Source organism: Patiria miniata, unplaced genomic scaffold (genome assembly GCF_015706575.1).
Source record: "Patiria miniata isolate m_02_andy unplaced genomic scaffold, ASM1570657v1 HiC_scaffold_10, whole genome shotgun sequence".
NCBI lineage: Eukaryota > Metazoa > Echinodermata > Asteroidea > Valvatida > Asterinidae > Patiria > Patiria miniata.
The window spans coordinates 21,131,838-21,154,329 of NW_024037048.1; the positions used below are offsets into that span (position 1 = coordinate 21,131,838).

At 40.5% G+C, this 22,492-nt stretch overlaps 1 protein-coding gene across 2 annotated transcripts in view; it reads right to left on the reverse strand.

The window, feature by feature from the left end:
- The window catches only part of LOC119739801 (Bloom syndrome protein homolog), a 36,323-nt gene that overhangs the window by 13,488 nt on the left and 343 nt on the right, over window positions 1–22,492 (reverse strand). For both annotated transcript variants that reach the window (XM_038214888.1, XM_038214879.1), the window contains exons 2-15: window positions 20,801–21,151; window positions 18,889–19,016; window positions 16,801–17,013; window positions 15,455–15,550; window positions 14,495–14,577; window positions 12,604–12,908; window positions 9,256–9,316; window positions 7,535–7,686; window positions 4,969–5,594; window positions 3,785–3,949; window positions 3,240–3,358; window positions 1,789–1,902; window positions 1,300–1,398; window positions 867–1,015 (exon numbers count right to left, since the gene is read on the reverse strand). In XM_038214888.1, the coding sequence (XP_038070816.1) occupies window positions 867–1,015; window positions 1,300–1,398; window positions 1,789–1,902; window positions 3,240–3,358; window positions 3,785–3,949; window positions 4,969–5,594; window positions 7,535–7,686; window positions 9,256–9,316; window positions 12,604–12,908; window positions 14,495–14,577; window positions 15,455–15,550; window positions 16,801–17,013; window positions 18,889–19,016; window positions 20,801–21,151 (2,661 nt within the window). The remainder of the gene's footprint in view (window positions 1–866; window positions 1,016–1,299; window positions 1,399–1,788; window positions 1,903–3,239; window positions 3,359–3,784; window positions 3,950–4,968; window positions 5,595–7,534; window positions 7,687–9,255; window positions 9,317–12,603; window positions 12,909–14,494; window positions 14,578–15,454; window positions 15,551–16,800; window positions 17,014–18,888; window positions 19,017–20,800; window positions 21,152–22,492) is intronic.

Consider the following 22,492-nt stretch of genomic DNA (forward strand, 5'->3'; position numbering starts at 1 on the left):
CAGTTGTCCGGAAAAGCACGAACATTTTAAAAAGTGCATTTTTCAACCAAAACGGGATGTCAAATAGATTTCATACATTTAAGAGGAGTAGAAAGTTGCACAAAATGTGTTAGTGTTTATAGCCCAGTCCATCACAAGTCCTCAAAACGCTATCAAAAGGTCCCGTCACACTGTCGCATTCTGGCAATTGAACTGAAAATTGACTGAAATGCGGAGGGAATGCAGATGACGGCGTGGGGACTCATTGAAACTAGTTGAAGACTTCAGAGGAACTCCAAGGGCTTCGCTGAACGCCAAACTGCGGCGTTCGTTTTGGACATGCACAAAAACAAACGCCGCGCCTCGGCGTTTTGACCAGAACGTGGTAAGGACCCTGCACAAACTCCTCGCAAACGACCGTGACATAATGGCAACGCGCAGGCAGATGGGAGCGACGTCGTGAGAACTCCACGGATGTGCATGCATCAGGATCGACTGCACGTCTCCTCGAAGTCTCCTGCATCTACGGCGTTCAAAATGTGAAGACTCAATGACAATCGCCAATTTTGGCCCGAGTATCAATACACGCCGTGCTTCTGGCTGCTGACGTCACACATACATTTGAAGGTTGCATCAAGCGCGCGATAAGGACTCCAAGAACTTCGTACAAACTTATTGGACGCCATGAGGACGTAGGGAGGATGCAGAGGACGCCACGAAGACTTCAATTTAGTCTTCAATGGAACTCATAGAGAACACCGCAAGGACGCTGAATCCTACATCTTAGTGGCATTTTGTGGCATTTTAAACAATTTCAACAACGCAAAATGAACGCCATGCATGGACGTGACAGTGTGACAGGGTCTTTAGTCATGGCTATGGCTTACATCTGTGGCTTTGGCATTGCCAGCTGGTGCAGTATATCCTTCTGTACTCTTGGGGTAGCCGTAGCCGTTAAAGCCATGACGGGGACACCAGGGAACTTCTGGCGCAGCTTGCACAGTTTCTTGTAGTCTGGGCGGAAATCGTGACCCCACTGCAAAATTGAAATGACAAATTCCGAGATTTGAGGAAAATGATCCTGCAACTATTTCATGACTTCAAAATTTCAATGAGCGTCATCAATTAGATGACGTAATTCCACTGACATACAATTGAACTTGGCTTCATGCGTCATAGTTCAGACTTCTCATCACATCTGCGACTAAAACACTGTGGTTTCTTTAGGGACTAAGCTGTCATGTCTGTTTGTCTTGTTTGTTGATGGCTGTCTGTCTGTCTGTCTTGGCTGTTTGTTAGTTGGTCTGTTCATCTGCTTACTTGGCTGACGCAGTGGGCTTCATCGATGACAAATCGAGCAAGCATCTTCCTGTGATACAGATGCTCCATGGCCGAGATGAGCTTGGTACTTGCGCTGATCTAAAATCAAAATCAAAATCAAATCAATCAAATCAATCAAATCAATCAAATCAATCAAATCAATCAAATCAATCAAATCAATCAAAATCAAAATCAAAATCAAAATCAAAATCAAAATCAAAATCAAAATCAAAATCAAAATCAAAATCAAAATCAAATTCAAATTCAAAATCAAAATCAAAATCAAAATCAAAATCAAAATCAAAATCAAAATCAAAATCAAAATCAAAATAAAAATCAAATCACTCTTGTTGCAATGGTTAGCCTTTGATCCTAATACAATAATGATTAGGTTTCCTGTCATTGGAAAAAAAAGATAATGCAAAAATGTTAACAGTGGATTTTACTGACATTTGTTGACAGTTAAAATTTGCAGGATCAGTGGTTTACCTTCTCCGGAGTGACATAGAGCAGCTTGACTCCTGGGTCTCTAAGAGACAACTGACGGTAGATGGAATCCACAAAATCCGACTTCAATTCACCAGATAAATGCGCAGCAGGAATCTAAAGAAACAAGCAAGAAATCAATGACAACCCTCCAAGTGTTTGATCAGTCACAGACAGTCAAATAGTCCTTCCACTTTCCAGCCATGCATTTGACTTGTGAAAACCCGTCAGATCACATTTGTGTAAACACTGTGACTAGTCAAATTCCATCAACGGACAAAAGATGTATCTGGTAGGTAAAGCTGGTATATCAATCGCAACCAGTCAAAGCACGGCTGTATGAAATAAGCCTCTGTACTGTAATTTTCAAGTTACGGCTTTAAACACAACCACCGTTTTAAAGTTCTGTCCATGGATCACAAAAAGCTAAGTGTTCTTTCAGCAAAACGAAACCAAATCACATAGGGATGTGAGTGAATTGTTTTTGTTTTGCTAAGAGAATTTTTTTTTGTGACCCGTGGACAGAACTTTAAAATGGTGTTAAAATTCTGTAACTTGACAAGTTTTGAATGATTCCTGTACCAAAAGAAAGCTTATGAATTGGGCTTTCATATCCTACATTTTGAAAGTGGTACGTGCAGAACTTCCCAACATTTGGCATTCCTTTTTTTTACTCGCCCTGTATGTGCGTAGTAATGATGTGCAAACCCGACCCGAAACCAAAACCGACCCGACCCGAAACCGACTTCGGTTTGTCCATCTTTTCAGTCGGGTCGGGTCGGTTTTGGTTTTGCATTTTCATTTTCGGGTTGGGTCGGGTCGGTTTAGCCATCTTTTGAAAAAAACGAAATAAACCAAAACATTTCAGAAATGTAGGTGATGCAATATTATTGACAGTCACTGTGACCGCAGCCCATAGTGTGGTGTGGCCACCGAGCGCACTATCAAGTTCCCACGGTATTAATTTCCTCAGTCGGATGGAGCTGACAGTGAAATAGATACATTGTAACAGTTTTCATGATACCGCGTGATGATACCATGTGTTTGTTCAATAAGCGGAGTTACTCTCGATCAACCCACCGAGTGTGACAGAGAGAGAGAGACGATGGTTTTGCAAAAGAATTCATGCCACGTGGGTAAGGGCAGGCACAAAAAAAAGATCACTTTGTCCAAGCCAGGTATTCGGGGGGTTTTTTTCGGGATTTTTTCGGGTCAGGTCGGTTCGGGTCAGTTTTACCTTATTTTTTGTCGGGTCGGGTCGGGTCGGTTTGAGGGAGTTAAGATCGATTTCGGTTCGGATTCGGTTTATATCTCTAATGTTTCGGGTCGGTTTGGCCTGGTCGACCCGACCCGATGCACATCATTAGTGCGTAGTTGTCTGGTGTGCGAACATTCAAACTGTCAAAAAGCGATTTGAATTTTAGGACAGGCCTAAAGTTTGGTTGAAAGTTTACCTCCAAGGAGACGAGTCGCTGGACCTGGTCTTGTATGAGTGACTTGAGTGGGGAGACGACGAACGTTACACCGTCCGTTAAAACGCCCGGCAACTGATAAGTCAAACTCTTGCCTCCACCTGACATCAAAACAATAACAACAAAACAATAAACAAATACGCCGGTGAAGGGCAAAACCTAATTTGATTTACATCACCCAACGCAAAATTCCATCTTACGAATAGTTAATGCGGTACCCGCTGCTATGTACATCAGATTCGAACCGGCCACCCGATCCCGTTAGCTCGGTGGTCGAGTGGTAAGACATCTGCACTAGAAAGCAGGAGGTCGTGGGTTCGAGTCCCACCCGAGTGATTTTTTTCCAACTTTTACTCGGGAGGTAACACTGTGAGTATACAGTGTTTACATGTATATGTCAAACCTCATTTGAAATGATGAATTTACTGTACAAAACTGATTTTATTTTTATGTTGATTGGTAAGATGGAGAATTGAAAAGGGGCATGGCATGTGCAGGAAAAAAGGGGGGGCTTGGAAGATGCTGACCTGTTGGCATGAGAACGAAGCAATCTTCACCGAGCAGCGCGGCGTTGATAGCTTCGAGTTGCTCAGGACGGAACTGATGCAAACCAAACGTCTGACGGAACACCTTGAGCAGTTCCTTGGAGTGGGGGAAATTGGTTCCACTGAAACGACTGTGCCGAATGGAGACTGAACAAAGAGAAATACATTCCAATCATGAGGATTATCCTCATGTGATCAATTTGGGAACAGGAAATTGGGGAGGAGTCAACTTATCTGCATTTTACAGATTTTAAGAAAGAGTGGATCGTTTGTGCGTATGTTTCGTTTGAAGCAACAAAAGTGCTCAGAATCTAAAGACGGTGCTTAACAACTAACCTGATAAAGTTTTAGCTCTGTGAATGCTGTATTCCGTGAAAACAATTATCTAAGATGTCAATTTCAATTTAAAAATCACCGAGTCCACAGAGTCAGATTTTGAATTGTGCCCGAAATCAGCATGCGGGACACGTTCTCATTCAGCTTATTGCTCTACGTGATATCACGCACTGAACCGACGAATAACAGTAACCACGCGCACATGTGCGTCGTGACAATGTTGCGCACACCCATTCACGGATTCGCCCAATTACAAACCAACTACATGTACTAACGGACATTTCCAAAAATGCGTCACTTGACACATCTTTGGAAATGACCTTCTTTGATTGTTTCTTCAAAATGACAGCGTGCCAGAAGGAATAATTTCACAGGGAGTTCAGTGCCATTACTATCTTTGAACAATAGTTTGGCCAGTGAGTTTATAGATAGCTGCAAGACTCTACCATTAACCCTCCTGCTATTTAAACAGTCACAGACAGTCAAAATTTCCATCCACTTCCCCTGCCATACTTTTAACACCGGCTAGTCACCAACAGTCAGATCATGTCAAGCAAGCGCTGTGGCCAGTCAAACTCAGTCAACAGACCATGAACAGACAAAGCTGGCAAGTTGTGGGCACAGCTGGCTTATCAATCACCCACAGCTAAATCCTAGCTGTGCCAAGCTACATAAACAATCACAGCCAGTCAATCCTGCTTTATGTACTGGCAGGCTGGGAGCTCTTAACTGTTGAAAACAATCACTTGATTGGTTTTGACTGAAAGGACAACTCCGCACAGAATGAATAGCATAGGAGGGTTGATGGAATATATCTGACAAGAACCAACCTTCAGTTGACAAGAGATCAGACGCCCTTTGTACAGTACTTGGTTTGAATTTGTGGTGCTGTTTGACCAGTTGTGGTTGGGGTCTCTTCTCTGAAGAAAGTTCGAGAGGTTTCTTCTTGTTCCCAGTAGTGAAGTTTGGTGCTGTGGTGTTAAAAACTGATGCGGTTGGCATGGCAGGAGAGTCGTCATAGAAACCGTCTCCGCCAAAACCGGCATCGGGGGAGGCAAATCCGGGGCTTATCTTACTGATGGTGCTGGGAAGCGTCCTCTGGAGTGGGGTGGTTATCACGTCTTGTTTAAGGGGGTTCGTCACCTGGGGTGGGGGTACCGTGCTGAGGGTTCTGTTAGTTGTGTTTAAAGGCGTCACTGAGTTCTTCCCGGACGAGTTGCCAGTTTTCGACTTGAAACTGAAGGCGTTTTGGTTTGGCATCCTGGTGTTGGACGTGTTTGGCGTCTGGAAGGGGAGACTAGCGTTGGAGGGGTCAGGAGGTCGCGACCTCGCATGGATGATGGGGATCGCGGATTCTTGGTTGGTTAACGGGCTTGTTGAAGTCTGGCGATTGGTTCCCGTGCTGAGTTGTCTAAGCTTGGCTTCGGCTTGCTTCTGTTTGGCTTTCATTCGTTTCCTTTCAACAACAACAAATTCTTAAAAACTGATCATCAGGACAAACTTTTTGAAAGTACAGGGCGAGTCAAACAAAGTGAAACCCAAATGTCCGATTATTGTTTTAGTGAAGTTCTGCATGTAGCACTTTCAAAATCTAGGACATGAAAGCCCAATTTATAAGCTTTCTTTTAGTACAAGAATCATTCAAATCACTCATGTACTTTTCATAACACAACCAAGTTTTGAAGTTCTGTCCACGGATTACAAAAAAAAGTGTGCGTTCTTTCATCAAAACGAAAACAATTCACATGCACCCCTATATGATTTGTTATCATTTTGCTGAAAGAACACTTACCTTCTTGTGATCCGTGGACAAAACTTTAAAATTCCGTAACTTAAAAAGTACATGAGTGACTTGAATGATTCTTGTTCTAAAAGAAAGCTTATGAATTGGGCTTTCATATCCTAGATTTTGAAAGTGCCACATGCAGAACTTCACTAAAACAATGGTCCCGACATTTAGGTTTCATTATTTTGACTCACCCTGTATATTTTTTATGAGAATCATCAACTACAAGGCAAAGGGCTTCTGAAGTTGATGACAACGAGCAAGACTTAATTTAAATCTGCTTCTGATATTTTTTCATCTGACTTGGCTACATTTTTTTGGGGCTGTTCTTCTCGGATAGTGCTGGGGGCGAAACGCTAAGACGCGTCTTAGGAAGGGTTACTCGTCTTAACTCACGACTCGTCCTAGGATTGATTTCACCAAACCTAAGACATGTTCAACACTTCCTTAATTCCTTAGCAACACGGCTGAACTTGTCTTAATCTAAGATCAGTCTGAGGGTCGTCTTCTCTCATTAATGCATGTGTTAATTTGTATATCGTCTGGAAATCCTTACCATTAACCCTAACCCACCTCACTCCTCCAAAATCCTCCTGGCGGTTTTGGAGGATTCTAGAGGATTGAGGATGAATGGTGATTGAATCAAATGAGGATTCTGGAGGATTGAGGATGAATGGTGATTGAAGCACAAGAGGATTTTGGAGGATTGAGGATGAATGCATTTTGAGGCAGGACTGTCTGATGATTTTGAAGGATTTGGCGTTGGTTATCCTTCATTTAAACACGAGTGCAAAGTTTTGGGATGAGGAGGATTTTGGAGGATTGAGGATGAATGCATTTTGAGGTAGGACTGTCTGACAATTTTGAAAAATTTAGGCGGAGTTGCAAAATTTTGGAGGATTTTGGAGGATTGAGGATGGTTGTAAGCAACAAGGGCCTAGGGGGTTAGGGTTAATTAACGATGAGTGTAGGCCTACAGTTACAGTTTCAAGAAAAAAAAAACGTTGTAGAAACAGATCTAAAAAGATTTCTGATAGGTGGGTACTTTAAAAAAAAAAATAGCTTGTTTACAACATTTATTATACGATTATACGCCGATACCCAGTTGATATTTCTATATAGAGTGATGAAATGGGGAGCAAGAATGACTCTATCGTATCTTGTGTAGAACTTCCTTGCATGTGAAATTGATTGAGGAGAGTCACTTTTTTCAGGCGAAAGTTGGTTTGAGCGTTTCTTTTCAACAACTGTTTCAATAAGCGGTAAAAACAAACATGAAACAGCCATCGAATTGGTAGTTTTGATGCGTCTTGCTTAAAATGGGTTTAGTGAAATCGGTCTCAGGACGTGTCTTAGCTAAGATCAAGCTCAGAGCGGGGATTCATCTTAAGTCCTAAGATGAGTCGCAAGATAAGATGAGTTTCGTGAAACCGGCCCCTTGTCATTGAGTGTTTATAAAACAACACTGGTGAAGTGAAAATCCACTATTTTGCATCATTCTAATGTTAAAAAAAATGCTTTCCAAATATGTTACGATTTTTTTTGGAAGACTTTTTTGAAAACTTTGTAATGAACAAATAATGAAAAATGAAAAGTACTGAATAGTATACCTGAGTGATAATAGAGGTTTGACGTGATCCAGTCTGCCGCCCTCTGTTGGTGAGACTAAGGCAGTGTCTACGTTGTCGCATATCTGCTCCATGACGCCAAACATAAGTTGCTTTAGGCTGTTGAGCCGTTCCTGTAGACTAGCCACTGAAATCTATCAGGATTAACAGATTTTTTAAAAGGCTAGAAGTATACAGCGCATCTTTAACAAAATATAGCACTAGCAGTCAAATTTTTTTTTTCAGAGGAAACTACATTTTTTTTGTAAAACTATTTTCCATGAGATGATAGAGGGCTGCTTCACCCTTGACAGGGTTGTTGTTCTGTGTGATTTGGACCGTTTGTTTCAAACTTACAGCAAAGCTTGTAAAGACTGTCAAAATCTGTTTGGGCAACTTTCATATTTCTCACAACATCTTTTGGTACTTTAATGCCTTTCATTAGATGCCACAGAATCTGAAAAAGTGACCCAACCCTTCAAAAGCAAGTTAGGGTTACTTAACCCTTTCGTGCCCACATTGTTTATTGACTTGGCTCTCCCCAGGACCAAATTGTTTGCTCAGTCCTGCGGAAATCACTAGAGCGTGAACAAAATGACCACAAGTCCAAAACTCACTTTTTTCAATCCAGATTTTCACTGCCAAGGAGTGATTTAAATCATAGGTGTTGTGTGTAAAGTTTGTTCATTGAACTTTACTCTTTTATCTGATGTAAAAATGAAGTCCACATGTGTAAATATAAGAAAGTTATGCCTGTTTGTTCATCTGGTTCCATTTATCAAACTCCAAGCCATTTTACCACATGACCAAATGGCACTCCATACCTCAATTTGTGAGTGGATACTTCTAAAGCACTTTTCTCATTTTTTTGTTATGGCAACACTATGAATAAACTACACCATTAGAACGATCCGAAAACACTCTTTCAGCTGGTATATGGTTGATGTATGGACGGCCAAACATATCAACATGCCGCCTTTCTGAAAAGTAGTGAATATATCTGTGTTGAGGGTGCTCTGTGTGTGGTTTCCTGGTCGACTAAAGTCGCCCATGGGAACCAGCAGGGGGGTACTTCTTGTCGACAAAAGTCGCCCATGGTAACGAAAGGGTTAAGCTCAAATTCCAAAATGGAAATTAAAAGATAGATAAAATCATCTGTCATTTGTGTATTTGTTTTGTTTGAAGCAACAAAAGTGCTCCATATCTAAAGACGGGTGCTTAACAACTAACCTGATGAAGTTTTAACTCTGTGAATGCTGTATATTCGGAGAAAAACAATATTCTAGGATCTCGATTTCAATTCTAAAGTTGCCAAGTCATGTTTTGAATTGCGCCTGAGATCAGCGTCCGGAACACGTTCTCATTCAACCGATTGCAGCTACGCGATATCACGCACCGAAACCGATGAATAACGGCAACCGGGCAAGGGTGTGCATCGTGTTAAAGCTTGCGTGCAGCCATTTATGGATTCGCCGAATAACAAACCGACCACACATTTCCAAAAATGTGTCACTTGACAGATCTTTAGAAATGGCCTTCTTTCATTGTTTTCTTCAAAATGACAGCATGCCAGAAAGAATAATTTCACAGGGAGTTTATTGCAAACCCCGTCTTTAAACCAAGTAAGGTTTTCAACAATAATTTGGTGAGTTACTTTTTGGATAGCTGCAAAAGATCTACTCTACCTTTAAAGCAAAACGTAAACAAACAAAAACGAGTGTTACCTCTGAAGGTAATGGCTGCATCGTTGGGTGACTGGTATAGAAGTTCTCATCATGAGAAAAGCTGAATCACATAAAATTAAGAGAATTAACAGCAGATTAACGATCTAAATTTGTGTAGTTTTTAGTTATTCAGTCAGTTATTTGGTTTATGCTGATTCCTTTAGGCCAAAAAAAAAAGTCTCCGGTTTCTGGTATGCGCGCGCGTCGCCGTAGCCATGCGCGTCGGCAAAATGAAAAAGTTTTTTTTTCAATAAAAGATGATGTCTCAAAACCGCCAAACACACCGGTTTGACTGGAATGCTGCTGCAGCACAATTTTAACGTGTTTTTAGATTGGGGTATGATCGAGAATAAGCTTTATGTGGCCTCTCTGGACTCCCGTACATTTTGCACTAAGTTTAGTCGGGCACCATTTGCAGTCATCAGCCGACATTTGAAGCAAAAAAGTCAGGTAAAAAAAAAAAAAAAGCCGCGTCGCCGCACCACTTTTTGGGCAAGCTCCATACCAGAAACCGGAGACTTTCTTTGTTGGCCTAATCATGCATGCAACTGGGAAGTCACACAAAACAAAAAAATTCAAATCTTTCCAAGACTTTGTACAGTGTTTTTCTATTTTCAATGACACACAGGGGAGGTCAAAAAAGATGAAATCAGCTGATCCGAGGTAGGCTTGTACGGTATTGCCTTGTACTATACCGTGGTATACCGTGACAAAAAAACCGCGATATTCACTAAAACCGCGGTATTATGTTAAGTGGGGTATTAGTTACGTCATTATCAGAAGAAAAAATAACTAACCACCAGGCACCACGCGCCGAGTTGATAAGCCGCCGGCGCAGCATAAATCACGCAAATGCTTCACGCCGCAAATCTCCTACACTAAAAGTGTCTTGGTTTCATTATCAGTCCATTTGTTTGTAAAAACAAAATATCATTGTAACAGATTATTAAACACGGGAAGCTTACTTTTTGTGGTATTGCATTTTCGAATTTGTAGGTCATTGACTTGACAAGGTCCACTAAAAAATAATGCAGATCGTCGACCGATGCCAGAGGCCGACCACGCGACGATCCCCAGATCCTAGCGAACGTATGCTTTTCAGTTGGTATCCATTGTGAGTGACTCAAAAGGCTCATGCAATTTATGCCGGCCACCAGCGACTCCTTACGTGCTTCGCCGGTGTCATGTGAAAATCGGACTCCTATAAAAAATATCGTACTCCTTCTCACGTGATCGGTCCGTGATTGATAATAGTAAACATCACAACGTTACGCATGCGCAATTGTGGACGCTGAAATATGAAGTTGTCGGTGCCGCGACCTTCATAACGAACGGACCAATCATTCCAAAACATGAATGGAAAATGTTTCGAGCGCCGTTTTAGATGGCCAATCAGCTTGATCTACACAGTGCGTGGGAAAAAGCACGTGCAATTGTGCTTGAGGGGGCGCGGCCCAGCATGACGGGCGTAGCTTTAGGTGTGATCGTGCGGGCATTACGGGGGGTTTTCCCACGGTGAGAAATCATGGCTCTTGTATTACGCTTTCTTTTGGAGTATTTTCTTTTCTGGATTTTTATCTGGACGACTCGGCATATTCAGGCGAGTCCCTTGCCTTTGAACGTCGGTACCGATGAATAACTAACGGACCAATCGAACCAAAACATGAATGAAAAAATTGTTCCGAGCGTGGATTTAGATGGCCAATCAGATTCTTTTAAAAGGGTGTTTGACCATTTTTCATCTCACCATCGTCGCGTCTCGGTAAAACCTTCCAAAAAAAAGGCGAGTGCGGACACGGCTTTAGATCGATAAATGCAGTGGGTGGGGAAAAGCACGTGTTCCGACTCTCTCTGTGCGGAACCAGTGTGGGACCACGTGTATGCGTATCATGCACTGGCATGTACGGCCACGCACATGACGCAGGAGTATTCGGGGAATTTCGTAAACACTAAAGTGTACGCTTCCAGATCGTACAAGAGTTTTTACCCACGATGAGAAATCATTCGTTGGAATATTTTCTTTTCTTAATTTTCCCGGACGGTTCACACTCGCTGCATCGTATATTCAGGCGAGTCCAGATTTTTTTTCCTTTTGCGCGTCGGTGCCGACACTGCTTGATTGTACATTTATTCCCCAGGCCCATGAGACATCATGATGGCTTTGATATTGCGATTTCCTTGAAATATTTTTTCTCATTTTCCCCGGATCGGACGGCTCAGCATTGCATGTGAATCCAGGCGTCCCTTCCCTTTGCACGTGCATCTCGCACGCATATAGCACTAGACTGAAGCCTGCAAGTTTTGGCGGTCATATAACCAAGATTGACACGGTTTTTTTTCTTGTTGCTGATATTCTTTGCAAAAATTACGCATGATGATGTAAGATTTCTCTGAAACAACCACGGAGAAACAATTAAGACGACCAGTTTTTGTCACGACCGTCAAAACATTCCCATGTGTAAAACATTGTTTGAACTTTCAGTGAAGACACTTTACACACAAAGAAAACCGCAAACACGGCGGCGTTAGCAGAACTTCAAAGGCCTTTGTGGTATTGCAGCTGCCGAAGTATCAGGTTTTCTAGTAGAGCTTGACAATTGTGTTCAATCTGTCAACGGTAATTGACAATGCAGACATGAAACTGGATGCCTGAAACCACAAAGAATGGAATCAAACATGTCAAGGAGGTTGCTTGTCTTTCTGTTTGAAAGGCTTTTGCGAAGATTCTGAACACTAAGGAAGAACACCGCGGTATTGAAATTCCATACCGAGTTCACCGGTGTTTCGGTATTCATGAATCATTAGTCGGTGTTAGTCGGTTATTAAAAAAAACCTTGACTATCCGGTTATACCGAAATACCGTCCAAGCCTAATCCGAGGAAAAGTTGCATGCCTGCTTTATTCTTATTGGAGAAACCAAATGAAAAATCAAATTTGTGACGTAAGTAAGTATTAAAGTATTCAAGCTGCGAATTCGCAAACAACAGAAAACATTTTGCAGTGAACGATTCCCAATATCAAATTTGCTATATAAACTTTTCATAAACTTCTTTCCGAAGTATCGGAATTGATTTTGTTATTCATTTTTTTTTTAAATTAAATTTGGTAGTTATATTTGATGAGAAACCTATGGGTCTTATTTTGGTCAATTTTCGGGGACAGATATACAGACCGACCGTCCGACCACCAAGTGACAAGCAGAAGTTTCTGCCACAGATTAAAAAGGAAAATCGGTGTCAAAATTTGGATGCAAAATCCTGAAGAGCACATTCAGGTAGAGGCAAAACAATTTTTGGATTTATAATCCACAAAGTGGCTCTGGCAGGAATCGAACCAGGGACAACTCACCAAGCTTTTGAGTCAGCAGCTGCTGGCGTTTCTGTTTCTCTATCGCCACTGAAGGATCCAGCTGATTCTTGATTAATCCTCATCTCTTGAAGCGACTGCCTCGGAGCAAGGGCGCCCTCTGGAGTCTGCGATGGGAATTCCTCCATGAAGTAGTCGTCCTCTGGTTCGGTGGGATCCTGAGCAGTGAATGATGGGAAGGCATCGTCTGGATCCGAGTAAAAGTCGTACTCCGAGGGCGGGGGTGAGGGGCTCGGAATATCAATCAGATCGTCGGGGTCCTGGGTAACTGCCTCATTTTGCGTCTCCTGAAAAAACATCCCAATAAATTAAAGTTGATAAATTCAAATAATTTAAGGGCCCATTTCATGTAATTTAATTATGCAATCCTTGAAATTGCACCTTTGTGTCCCATTTAACCTTATTTTCAATTTTCGTTTTGCCATTTTCAATGGTATTTGGTGCTGTTTTGGTTTTTTGTGCTAATGCAAATGTCCATATTCATGAGCAAACCTGTGATGTCATTTCAGGCAGAACTTCTATGTTACAGCTATTCAAGCACAAAAAGTTGCTACAAATTTTGATATTTTGCTGTCATAATTTTTCTCGATTATATGTTGTGTAAGTACATGGAGTCCAATGAGCAACCCTTTCGCACACATTTTTTCAATGAGTACATTTTGGGTTCACGATTTGAACAGAAAACCCTAAACTGAACAGTGTCTTCCTGAAATGACATCACAGCAACAGCGCCCTCAGTTGTCTGGAAAAGCATGGAACATTTTCAATTAAACAAATAGTTCCCTACATTTAAGGGGAGTACAAAGTTGCACAAAATTTGGCAACTTTCATTTTCTTGAACATAAAACTGGAAACACAGTTTTCAGGGTTACCACAAAAATCTGAAAACCAAATTCCATGACTTTTGCAGGACATTCAAGGACTAAACTATGATAATATCCATGGCATTTAGCGCCATTTAGCAGAGACAAGTTGCTTGGTATTATTACATCAAAAGCGGCCCATCAAAAATAATCCTTGTTTGCTCTGTATATATTTATGACTTTTCCATGACTTTTTTATTGTCCCCAAGTTTCCATGACTTTTTTATTGTCCCCAATTTTCCATGACTTTTTTATTGTCCCCAATTTTCCATGACTTTTCCATGACTTTTTTATTGTCCCCAATGTTCCATGACTTTTCCATGACTTTTTTATTGTCCCCAATGTTCCATGACTTTTTTGTCCCCAATTTTCCATGACTTTTCCATGACTTTTTTTTATATTGTCTCCAATTTTCCATGACTTTTCCGTGACTTTATTGTCCCCAATTTTCCTTGACTTTTCCATGACTTTTTTATTGTCCCCAATTTTCCATGACTTTTCCATGACTTTTTTTATTGTCCCCAATTTTCCATGACTTTTCCATGACTTTTTTCATTGTCCCCAATTTTCCATGACTTTTTTTATTGTCCCCAATTTTCCATGACTTTTCCATGACTTTTTTATTGTCCCCAATTTTCCATGACTTTTTTATTGTCCCCAATTTTCCACGACTTTTCCATGACTTTCCAGGGCTACTTCTTTTTCCAGGACATTCCATGACTGTGGGATGCCTGATACTTTACTTTTTTTGACGTGTTAATAACTGTGAACCTTAAACAGTCATAAATTGTCAACGGAATGCCTGACTGAAGTGCAATAAACGTTTTTTACAAGAATGACTTTCTCTTTCCTAATACCTGCAAAGCTTCACTTCAGCCTCTGCACGATTCTGTCCTATTTTACGTCCCACAAGTTATCTTTGCAATAACCCTACTGATTCCTAATGTACCAAAATACAACACCTCAGACTATGATTATGATTATGATTTTGATTGATTGATCGGACTTACCGTAAAGAATTCACAGGTGTCTGGCATAAACTTCAGGGTGTTCGTTGAGTATCCGTGCAGAGCTGGGTCGCAATCCATCTCGTCTACAACATCAAGTTTAGTTGCATAAAAGTGACAATGCTCAGGCTGAACAAATTCTTCTTGCAAGAAATTACACAAAAGAAATTACATGAAAATGAATGAAACTGCTGAAAACTGCTCACTGACTGGATTGACCTGAGATATACATGTACAAATCAAGAAATTGAAACGGCCTGATATTTTAACCTTAGCACATGTAGCAAGGGCTTCTTCAAAGGCAAACGGCTTTTGGCTCAAGAAGGTCCTGCTATTTAAGACTGAAATATTTGGCCATTTAAATTTTTTGAAAAGAAACTACACACAGCAATGGGTCAATATCGGCAATTCCCAACACAGGTGCACCACCAAGAGTTTGCCCCGGAGAGTTCATTTTCAAATAAACAGTCGACAAAAACATGGCCGTGATTCGAACAAATGTCAGTAGACAACTTCAGGAATTTTTTTTATAGATCGGGGCAAAGCATTCTGTCACCTCACAGAAAAAAAAAACACCATTGTGATAAAAAGAAAAGAAAACAATAGTTGAATCATAAGCTTATGAAACAACTGACTGGACAAACTAACAAGTTTAAGTGTCACGCGCTGCGAATGTGTCGACCTTCTCCCACAATGCACTGTGAATAATGAACGCTCCGTGGCAAACTCTTGGTGGCGCACTGTATTGGAAATCCCCCAAACTGACGAAAGATATTGGCAAATAAACCAACAGTTTTAAGTGTCCCGCGCTTGGAATGAGTCGCCCGTCTCCCACAATGCACTGTGAACTGACTCTGTGGCAACTCTTGGTGGCGCAATTGGGAATCGCCGTATTGACGAAAGAAATTGGCCAATGAGCAAACTGGTACGAGGAAAAAATGATACAATTTTCGAGTGACTTACTATTCTCTTTGTTTTCATCTTCGTCGCTCTCGTCTGTTATCAACGCTGCTTTGTGTCGTCTGCTGAGTCGTCTGGATCGGTTGATTGGTTTGTCATCTATATATTGAAACAAAAACTCAAATCTCAACAGGTTGAACAACATATCTTTCGCATGATGCTCGTATCCCCAATTCTAACAGACATCGTCAGCTTCTTTGAAATTACTGGATTTAGAAGGGCTATTAAGGTTAAACTGAAGAAAAGGTTTGGCTTTTTATAGAGAGTCTCACAAGTTGGAGGGTAGTAATGTTCAATTCAACGGCCCACGTAATATAATTTTTTTTAAGGCAATCTTTGAAAATGCACCTTTGTGTCCCATTAAACCATATTTTCAATGATTGTTTTGCCATTTCAAGGGTATTTTGGTGCTTTTTTATTTTTATGCTAATGCCAATTTCCATATTCACGAGCAAAAGTGTCATTTCAGGCAGAAACCTCAATGTTACAGCTATTTCAGCACCAAAAGTTACCAGAATTTTGGATATTTCGCTGTCGTCTTTTTTCTATTCTTTGGTGATTCATTGATGTGTCAGTACATGGTAGTAAGCCAATGAGCAAACTTTTCTCATAAATGTTTTTAATATGCAAATTGTTGGGTTCACAATTTGAATACAAAACAGTGTCTTTCCTGAAATGACATCACAGCAACAGCGCCCTCCATTGTCCTGATAAGCACGGAATTCTTAACAAAAATGGTTTAAAGAAGTGCATTTTGCAATAGAATAACCAAAATGGAAAATAGTTTTCATAAATTTTATAAGAGGAATAGAAAGATGCACAAAATATGTGATGCGATCAAGCTAAATGAGTCGTTTGTCGACCCTGGTCAATTTTTATTTTTACACTTTTGAACAGAGCACAATCTCAGCATTACTGCTGTGAAAACCGCATGCTGATACCATCTTTAGTTCAAAAATTATGGAAGTCTGAACACCAAGAGATGTGATGAAGTGATGTGATGTAGTGGCCCTATTTTGGCCTGAATTTCCAAATGAAAGTTCCCGACAAACAACTCATTTAGCTTGATTGCACCAAATATGATCCTAAGCAAAATTCACTTCATGGATCCTGAAGAAAATTCACCTGCACTTAGGACCTACACAACGTTAGGCATTAAGAACAGCGGGAACCAGTTGCAAGCTATATACATTGCATAACATTTTAACTGGTAACCTATTTTGCTAAGTGAACATACTCTGCGCTTACCAAATTTCTTTGGTAAGCAATTCTATGATTTTTTTTTCGAAGGAATGGGCTGTATTTAATAACGACAGCAACAAAAGAATTCAAAATTTTCGTTTTCTAACCAGCGTTCTCGTCACAATCCGACAGCTCCCGCAAGTAGTCCGGACTAATGGTTGTCACTTCTTGTCTTGTAGTTTGTCCTGCGGGCTTGCCAATGCTATTGGTCAAGTCGATGCATTCATAACCGTTCCAATCTCCGGCTTTCGTTCCTGATGAGGTTTTAGGGTTCCAATCTTTACTCTTGACAGCTTTTGGACTGTGCTTCTTCTTTTTATCTGTAAATTGGAAATAGCGCTCAAGTATTGCGAGGTGACAATGTACGGCAAGATAAAGACAAGTTGAATTTAGGGATGAAATGTCGTGAATAGTAAGTTAAGTCTGTCACGAGCCAATATGGCCCATCAGGCCGGCGTTTATCTGCAGTTTCAGTAGCATGAAACGACTGAGAATATTTTTACTCCCATTGATGGGATGCTAGTCCATCGCAAGTTACTCCCCAGCTAACGCTGGTAAATTGTATACTCCTGGGTGGAGAGAGGCAAGTGGAGGTCAAGTGGCTTGCCCAAGGGCACAACATATGGCCAGCAGCTGGATTCGAACCCCTGACCCTCTGATCATGAGTCACGAATCCTACCCACTAGGCCACACTCCCCAACAGTCCTGAAAGAGTTTTAAAAATTCCGTTTGAATTCCGCTGTTCAATTTGGATTTTGAAAATTGACCAAATCAACTAAAAAAAAAAAAAAAGGCCTTCCATTTTTTGTGACACAAGGTAAAGTGTTAAAATATTTGAAACATACACTAATTTGGTCCGAGTCTGCATTTACTTGCTAGTGGTCTTCTTGGTTCGTGAAGGGGCTACCCATTCAACAGAACGGGGAGTTCCAACCAAGTTTTTTAACCGTTATAGTTTTTGTAAAGGCCCAGTGGTCACTGAATCCTGCAAACTATACCCAGTCATTGGGAGGGCATTGCATGTGGCACCTCACCCGTCACTTTTTGTTGGCATGACTGTGAGCTGGATGGGAACTTTCATTGAAAATCGGATAACCGTTATTCAGTTTGAAAAAAAAACTTAGGAGAACCAGATTTAGAAATGTCTGATACTCTGATTCTCCCACATATAATCCTGAAGCAAAGTAAAGAAATAATTTGATAAATGTAAAAAATAGAAAGAAATATAAACCATGACAAGACCAGTTTAACAAGACCAGTTTAACTGGTCTTGTCACGGTTTATATTAGTAGCAAGCGTTGACATTGTCTTTTGCGCCTATCGATTTCAACCAAACTTTGTCAAAAGTATCAGTAGCCCAGCCCAACATCTCACATGACACAACTGGGTCAGAGGTGAGAGAAATGATAGCTCCATCCCATTCAGAGAGGCCTCTCCTATAGATTGGCTTGTGAATAAAGAATGTGCGTAGGAACAACACATTGAGTTATTCGATGGTGTGACATTGTGTGGTTCATTTCTTCAATTGAGACACATGAGGGGGTCTTCAAAATTGGGTAGAAATAAGAGGGAGAAATCAAGGGAAGTTTTGACCGTAGCCAAGTTTACCCAGGCAGTGGGGTGGGTTAGGTTTTACCTGAGGGCAATAGCGGGAATGCATTTTCGTCCCTTCGGGGACTCATCAGCCGCTAGATTCAAAAGAATCCGTAGGTATGGGTCAGTGAGTTAAAAGGAACTCACTTGGAGGAAATTCCGTCAAAATTTGTCTGATAAGTGACACTTACAACTTCATTTGGATGAGATTGGTTCATCCAAGAGTGAAATTAGGATGTCAAAAGTATTGTCGTTCTCAGATAAGTGGAAGACTGGTTGGTATAGCCGGGTTGGGAACAAAGTTGGATCTTGTTCTTACCCACATTCTTTATTCACAAGCCAATCTATAGGAGAGGCGTCTCTGAATGGGATAGAGCCATCATTTCTCTCATCCATCCTGGGGTCACTGGGGTCAAAAGGCTGATATTTTTTTATTTTTTTTTACGCAAAACACTACTCCTGCCAGAAATTACATAGCACAATCACGCGACTCAGGCATCAACACGAATTCGTTGGCCCGCAGCTTCCGAGATATTTCCGATCCAGCCAGTAAAGCAACACTTGGATTTTATACAACACAGGAATATTTTCTATTTTCCAACCTGTTAAAGGGGATTCGAGGAAATCATCCAAGTCATCGAAATCATCGGGCAGCGAATCTTCAATGATGAACAAGTCGTTCAGACCACGGGACTTTGAAGAATGCTGATCAGATTGTTGCCTGTTATTCCTAGGGTTTTCCAAAATAAAAATAACCAAAGATAAATTGAATGTGCTGAGGCATATTACAACAGAAAAATTGGGGTGCAACTTATCAAAAGCGAAACGGTTGTGTCGAAATAAACCAATATGCTTACTCTATCTGTTCGTACCTTCAAGTGTTCAAAACGGCGATTATAGCAATAATCAAATACATTAAAGCTGCATGTACCTGTGCCCTAACAAGCATGAATATTTTAAAGAGGTTGTGGAATGCTCGAAGACATTTCCGTCATTTTTCGAGTATATGTAGCCTAAGGTGTGATGAAATAAAAACGACTATTGTTTCTGTCATAAAATGAGTACAAAAGGTACTTTTGAGAGCTGTTTTTCAAGTCCTGTTATGCCTGTTTCGACCCGAACTAGCAATTTGTGTAAAAGTCGTCGTTGCGGGCAGCAAACAAAACACAGTAAATCGTGACGTAATAAACAGGACTCCCGATACAGAGTAGCATAAACGAGTCCTGTTTATTACGTCACGATTTACTGTGTTTTGTTTGCTGCCCGCAACGACGACTTTTACACAAATTGCACGTTCGGGTCGAAACAGGACCTGAAAAATAGCTCTCAAAAATAACCTTTGTACTCATTTCATGACAGAAACAATAGTCGTTTTTATTTCATCACACCTTAGGCTACATATACCCCAAAAATGACGGAAATGTCTTCGAGCATTCCACAACCTCTTTAAGGGGATTTGTATTTTTGGTAACAAAATTTACTTTTAATAGCACTGAATACTCCCCTCAATGTGTGTTTACTAAAAATCGTAGAGATTGTTGCAACCTGACGCCACTTTCTTCATCATAAATTATCTCAATGAAAGTCAGTCATTGCAAAACTGTTGAACAGATATGAATCTGGGACTGAGAAAGTTTTCCCATTTTGTTAGAAAAAAAAACATTGAAAATGCACTTGACTCTTTGTAGACTTTGTACACAACCAAAGAAGTGGCATCTGAATTATGGATCTCCTACTGTCACAATTTTTTATTTGTTTTTAACAAAACAAGGTTTTCACATTTTTTCATTCTAGAACTGGTTATGACAAGTGACTGCACTACATAACGGAAAGATTTCCATATACGAAGTTCACTCAACACTCTGTGTACAAACCCTATGAGAGTGGACTGAACAATTCTAAGTGTTTTCTAAGAAAATGCTTGTATTTTCTCACTGCTCAAATTGACTTTGATGACATGAAATTGCTATCCGGGGGCTTGTTAGTCAATACAGAGGAAAATTAGTGAACTTCGCATATGGTAATCTTGCCAAATTGTATGACCACATGGCGATCGTGTACTGTAGGACCCCGTTCCCTACAAGAGAGCAAAATCTACTTTAAATTTATTTGACTTACCAAACTAGTTGGCGACATTAAGAATAAACAGGTCCATAGATAGAGGGCAGGATTGTGAATATTTGAGCGCAATTTGGGGGTAAAATAGCAATGAGGACGACAAAACGCAACACGAAAATAAAGCTGGCACTCATTGCCATGACATCGATGTACCGTGAACACGCATTAAATCGCATGGCACCAACCGTAAACCGCGTATGAAAATTGCAATTTCTACCCCAAGAAACTCTTCAAATTTACACAAAACAGTGTCAGTAAGGATTGAGAAAGTCTGCTTTAGGCTGAAAAGTTCATTTTTGAATGATAACGAGCACACTTGACTCTTACTTGATCAAAACTAAAGAGGGGTCTTCACTACACGATGGCCAATCACGTTATCATTGCTGTACGATTTACCTCGAGTTCTGAGGTGTATATGGTTGAACAGACGCAACAGGTTTTGAAGTCTGTGGAGGGGATGTTAGAGCATCGGACGATACAGGCAGCTTGGGTAACGCTGAACCCGCAGCCAAGCTGGAATGTTTAAACTCTGTCGCTTTCCCAAAGTTGTTATTGGTGGACAGGGCTTTAAGGGGGTGGGTCATGGTTGCTTTAGAGGGGGGTTGGAACCACGACGTTAAGGAGGCCTGCGTTGTGGAACATGGTGCCTGTGTGGGGGGGATGACTCCTGATAGGGGCGTCTCACTGGAATTGTTCGCTTGTTCTTGCTTCTGTCTTGCGCTACGGGAAAGCTTGAATTTGAAATTTCTGCAAATGAAACAAATACAAAGGAATAGGTATTTGAAAAGACAAACTTTCTGATTCTTAACTGTCTTTATTTGGCAAAGCATCATGACCTAGGAACATTACAATGACCAAAGTTTCAAATATAAAAAAAAAGGAAGTGGCTATCGTTAGGACAGCTGTACAAAGTTGTAAATATTGTCAATGGTTTATACAGCATTGTAAAAACACAATCCAAAACCAGCCACCCAGAATGCTTCGGTAGCTTGATTGGGTCATGGTTTATACGTTTAATGAGCTGGGGTTTTTAAATATAAAAAAAAAAAATGTGTTGTACATGTTTATATAGACTTCTTAACTTTTATGTTTTTAATCAACACATTCGTTTTATTAAAGTAGATTTCATTTTCTTCTTCGTATTAAATCTGTGACTTTGAGTGAGTTTGGAAGATTTTTTTATTAATAACTCAATCAGTCAATAGCCTAAGGGAAATCAAATCTGAGAACCATTCGGTTGAATGACAGTCTGCATGGTTCCGGTCTGGAACCAGACAGTTCGTTAAATGAACATAATGAATGATACTTCATAGCGCAACTAAAAGTATCATGTAAAAATCACGTGACGGCTGCCATCACGGCCATACCTGATTATGACGATAGCCACTGCAAACAAAAACAGCATTTTTATCCATAAACATGATTAAAGGTAATCCTTACTTTTAGGACCCGTTCCTATATAAGGTTACAAGACTCACCAAAACAGCTGGCTAAATGACTCTCAAAAGTGACATTCTGATATTTCTTGTCTTATATCTGAACAGTAGGCCTACATGGCCTATATCAGCAGGTTTGTTTGTGGAAAGAGGCTGGCAGGGCTTTGATTTATGAGGGAAATTAGGGGGGTAAAACACGGCAATGACACATTGACAAACAGTAAACAGACTCAAAAACCAAGATGACAAACTGCAAAAAAGGTAGGAAATAGTCACATGTTCTTTGAAAGTGATTTCAAAATTACAACGTTAAAACATTCATCAGAAGATAAGACTTCTTTAGCCTGCAAAAGTCACTTTGGTACTACTGGTCAGTTTATTGCAAAAATGCAAAATTCAGTTTTGAACAGAACTTGTGAAAAATAGAGGTGTCCTAATTCTAAAGATAAGGATTAGGACTATAGTACCATGATAAATTGTCACGAATGTTTCCAACAATTTGATTGAAGATTATGTTGTATTTACTCATAATTTAGTTGGCAAGCAGAACTTCCCCTCCCCCCCCCCAAAAAAAAACAACAACAAAAATACATAAGGGGCGAAATTAGTTAAGTTTAGGCTACAATATCGAATAGGGGGCGAAGTGTCAAAA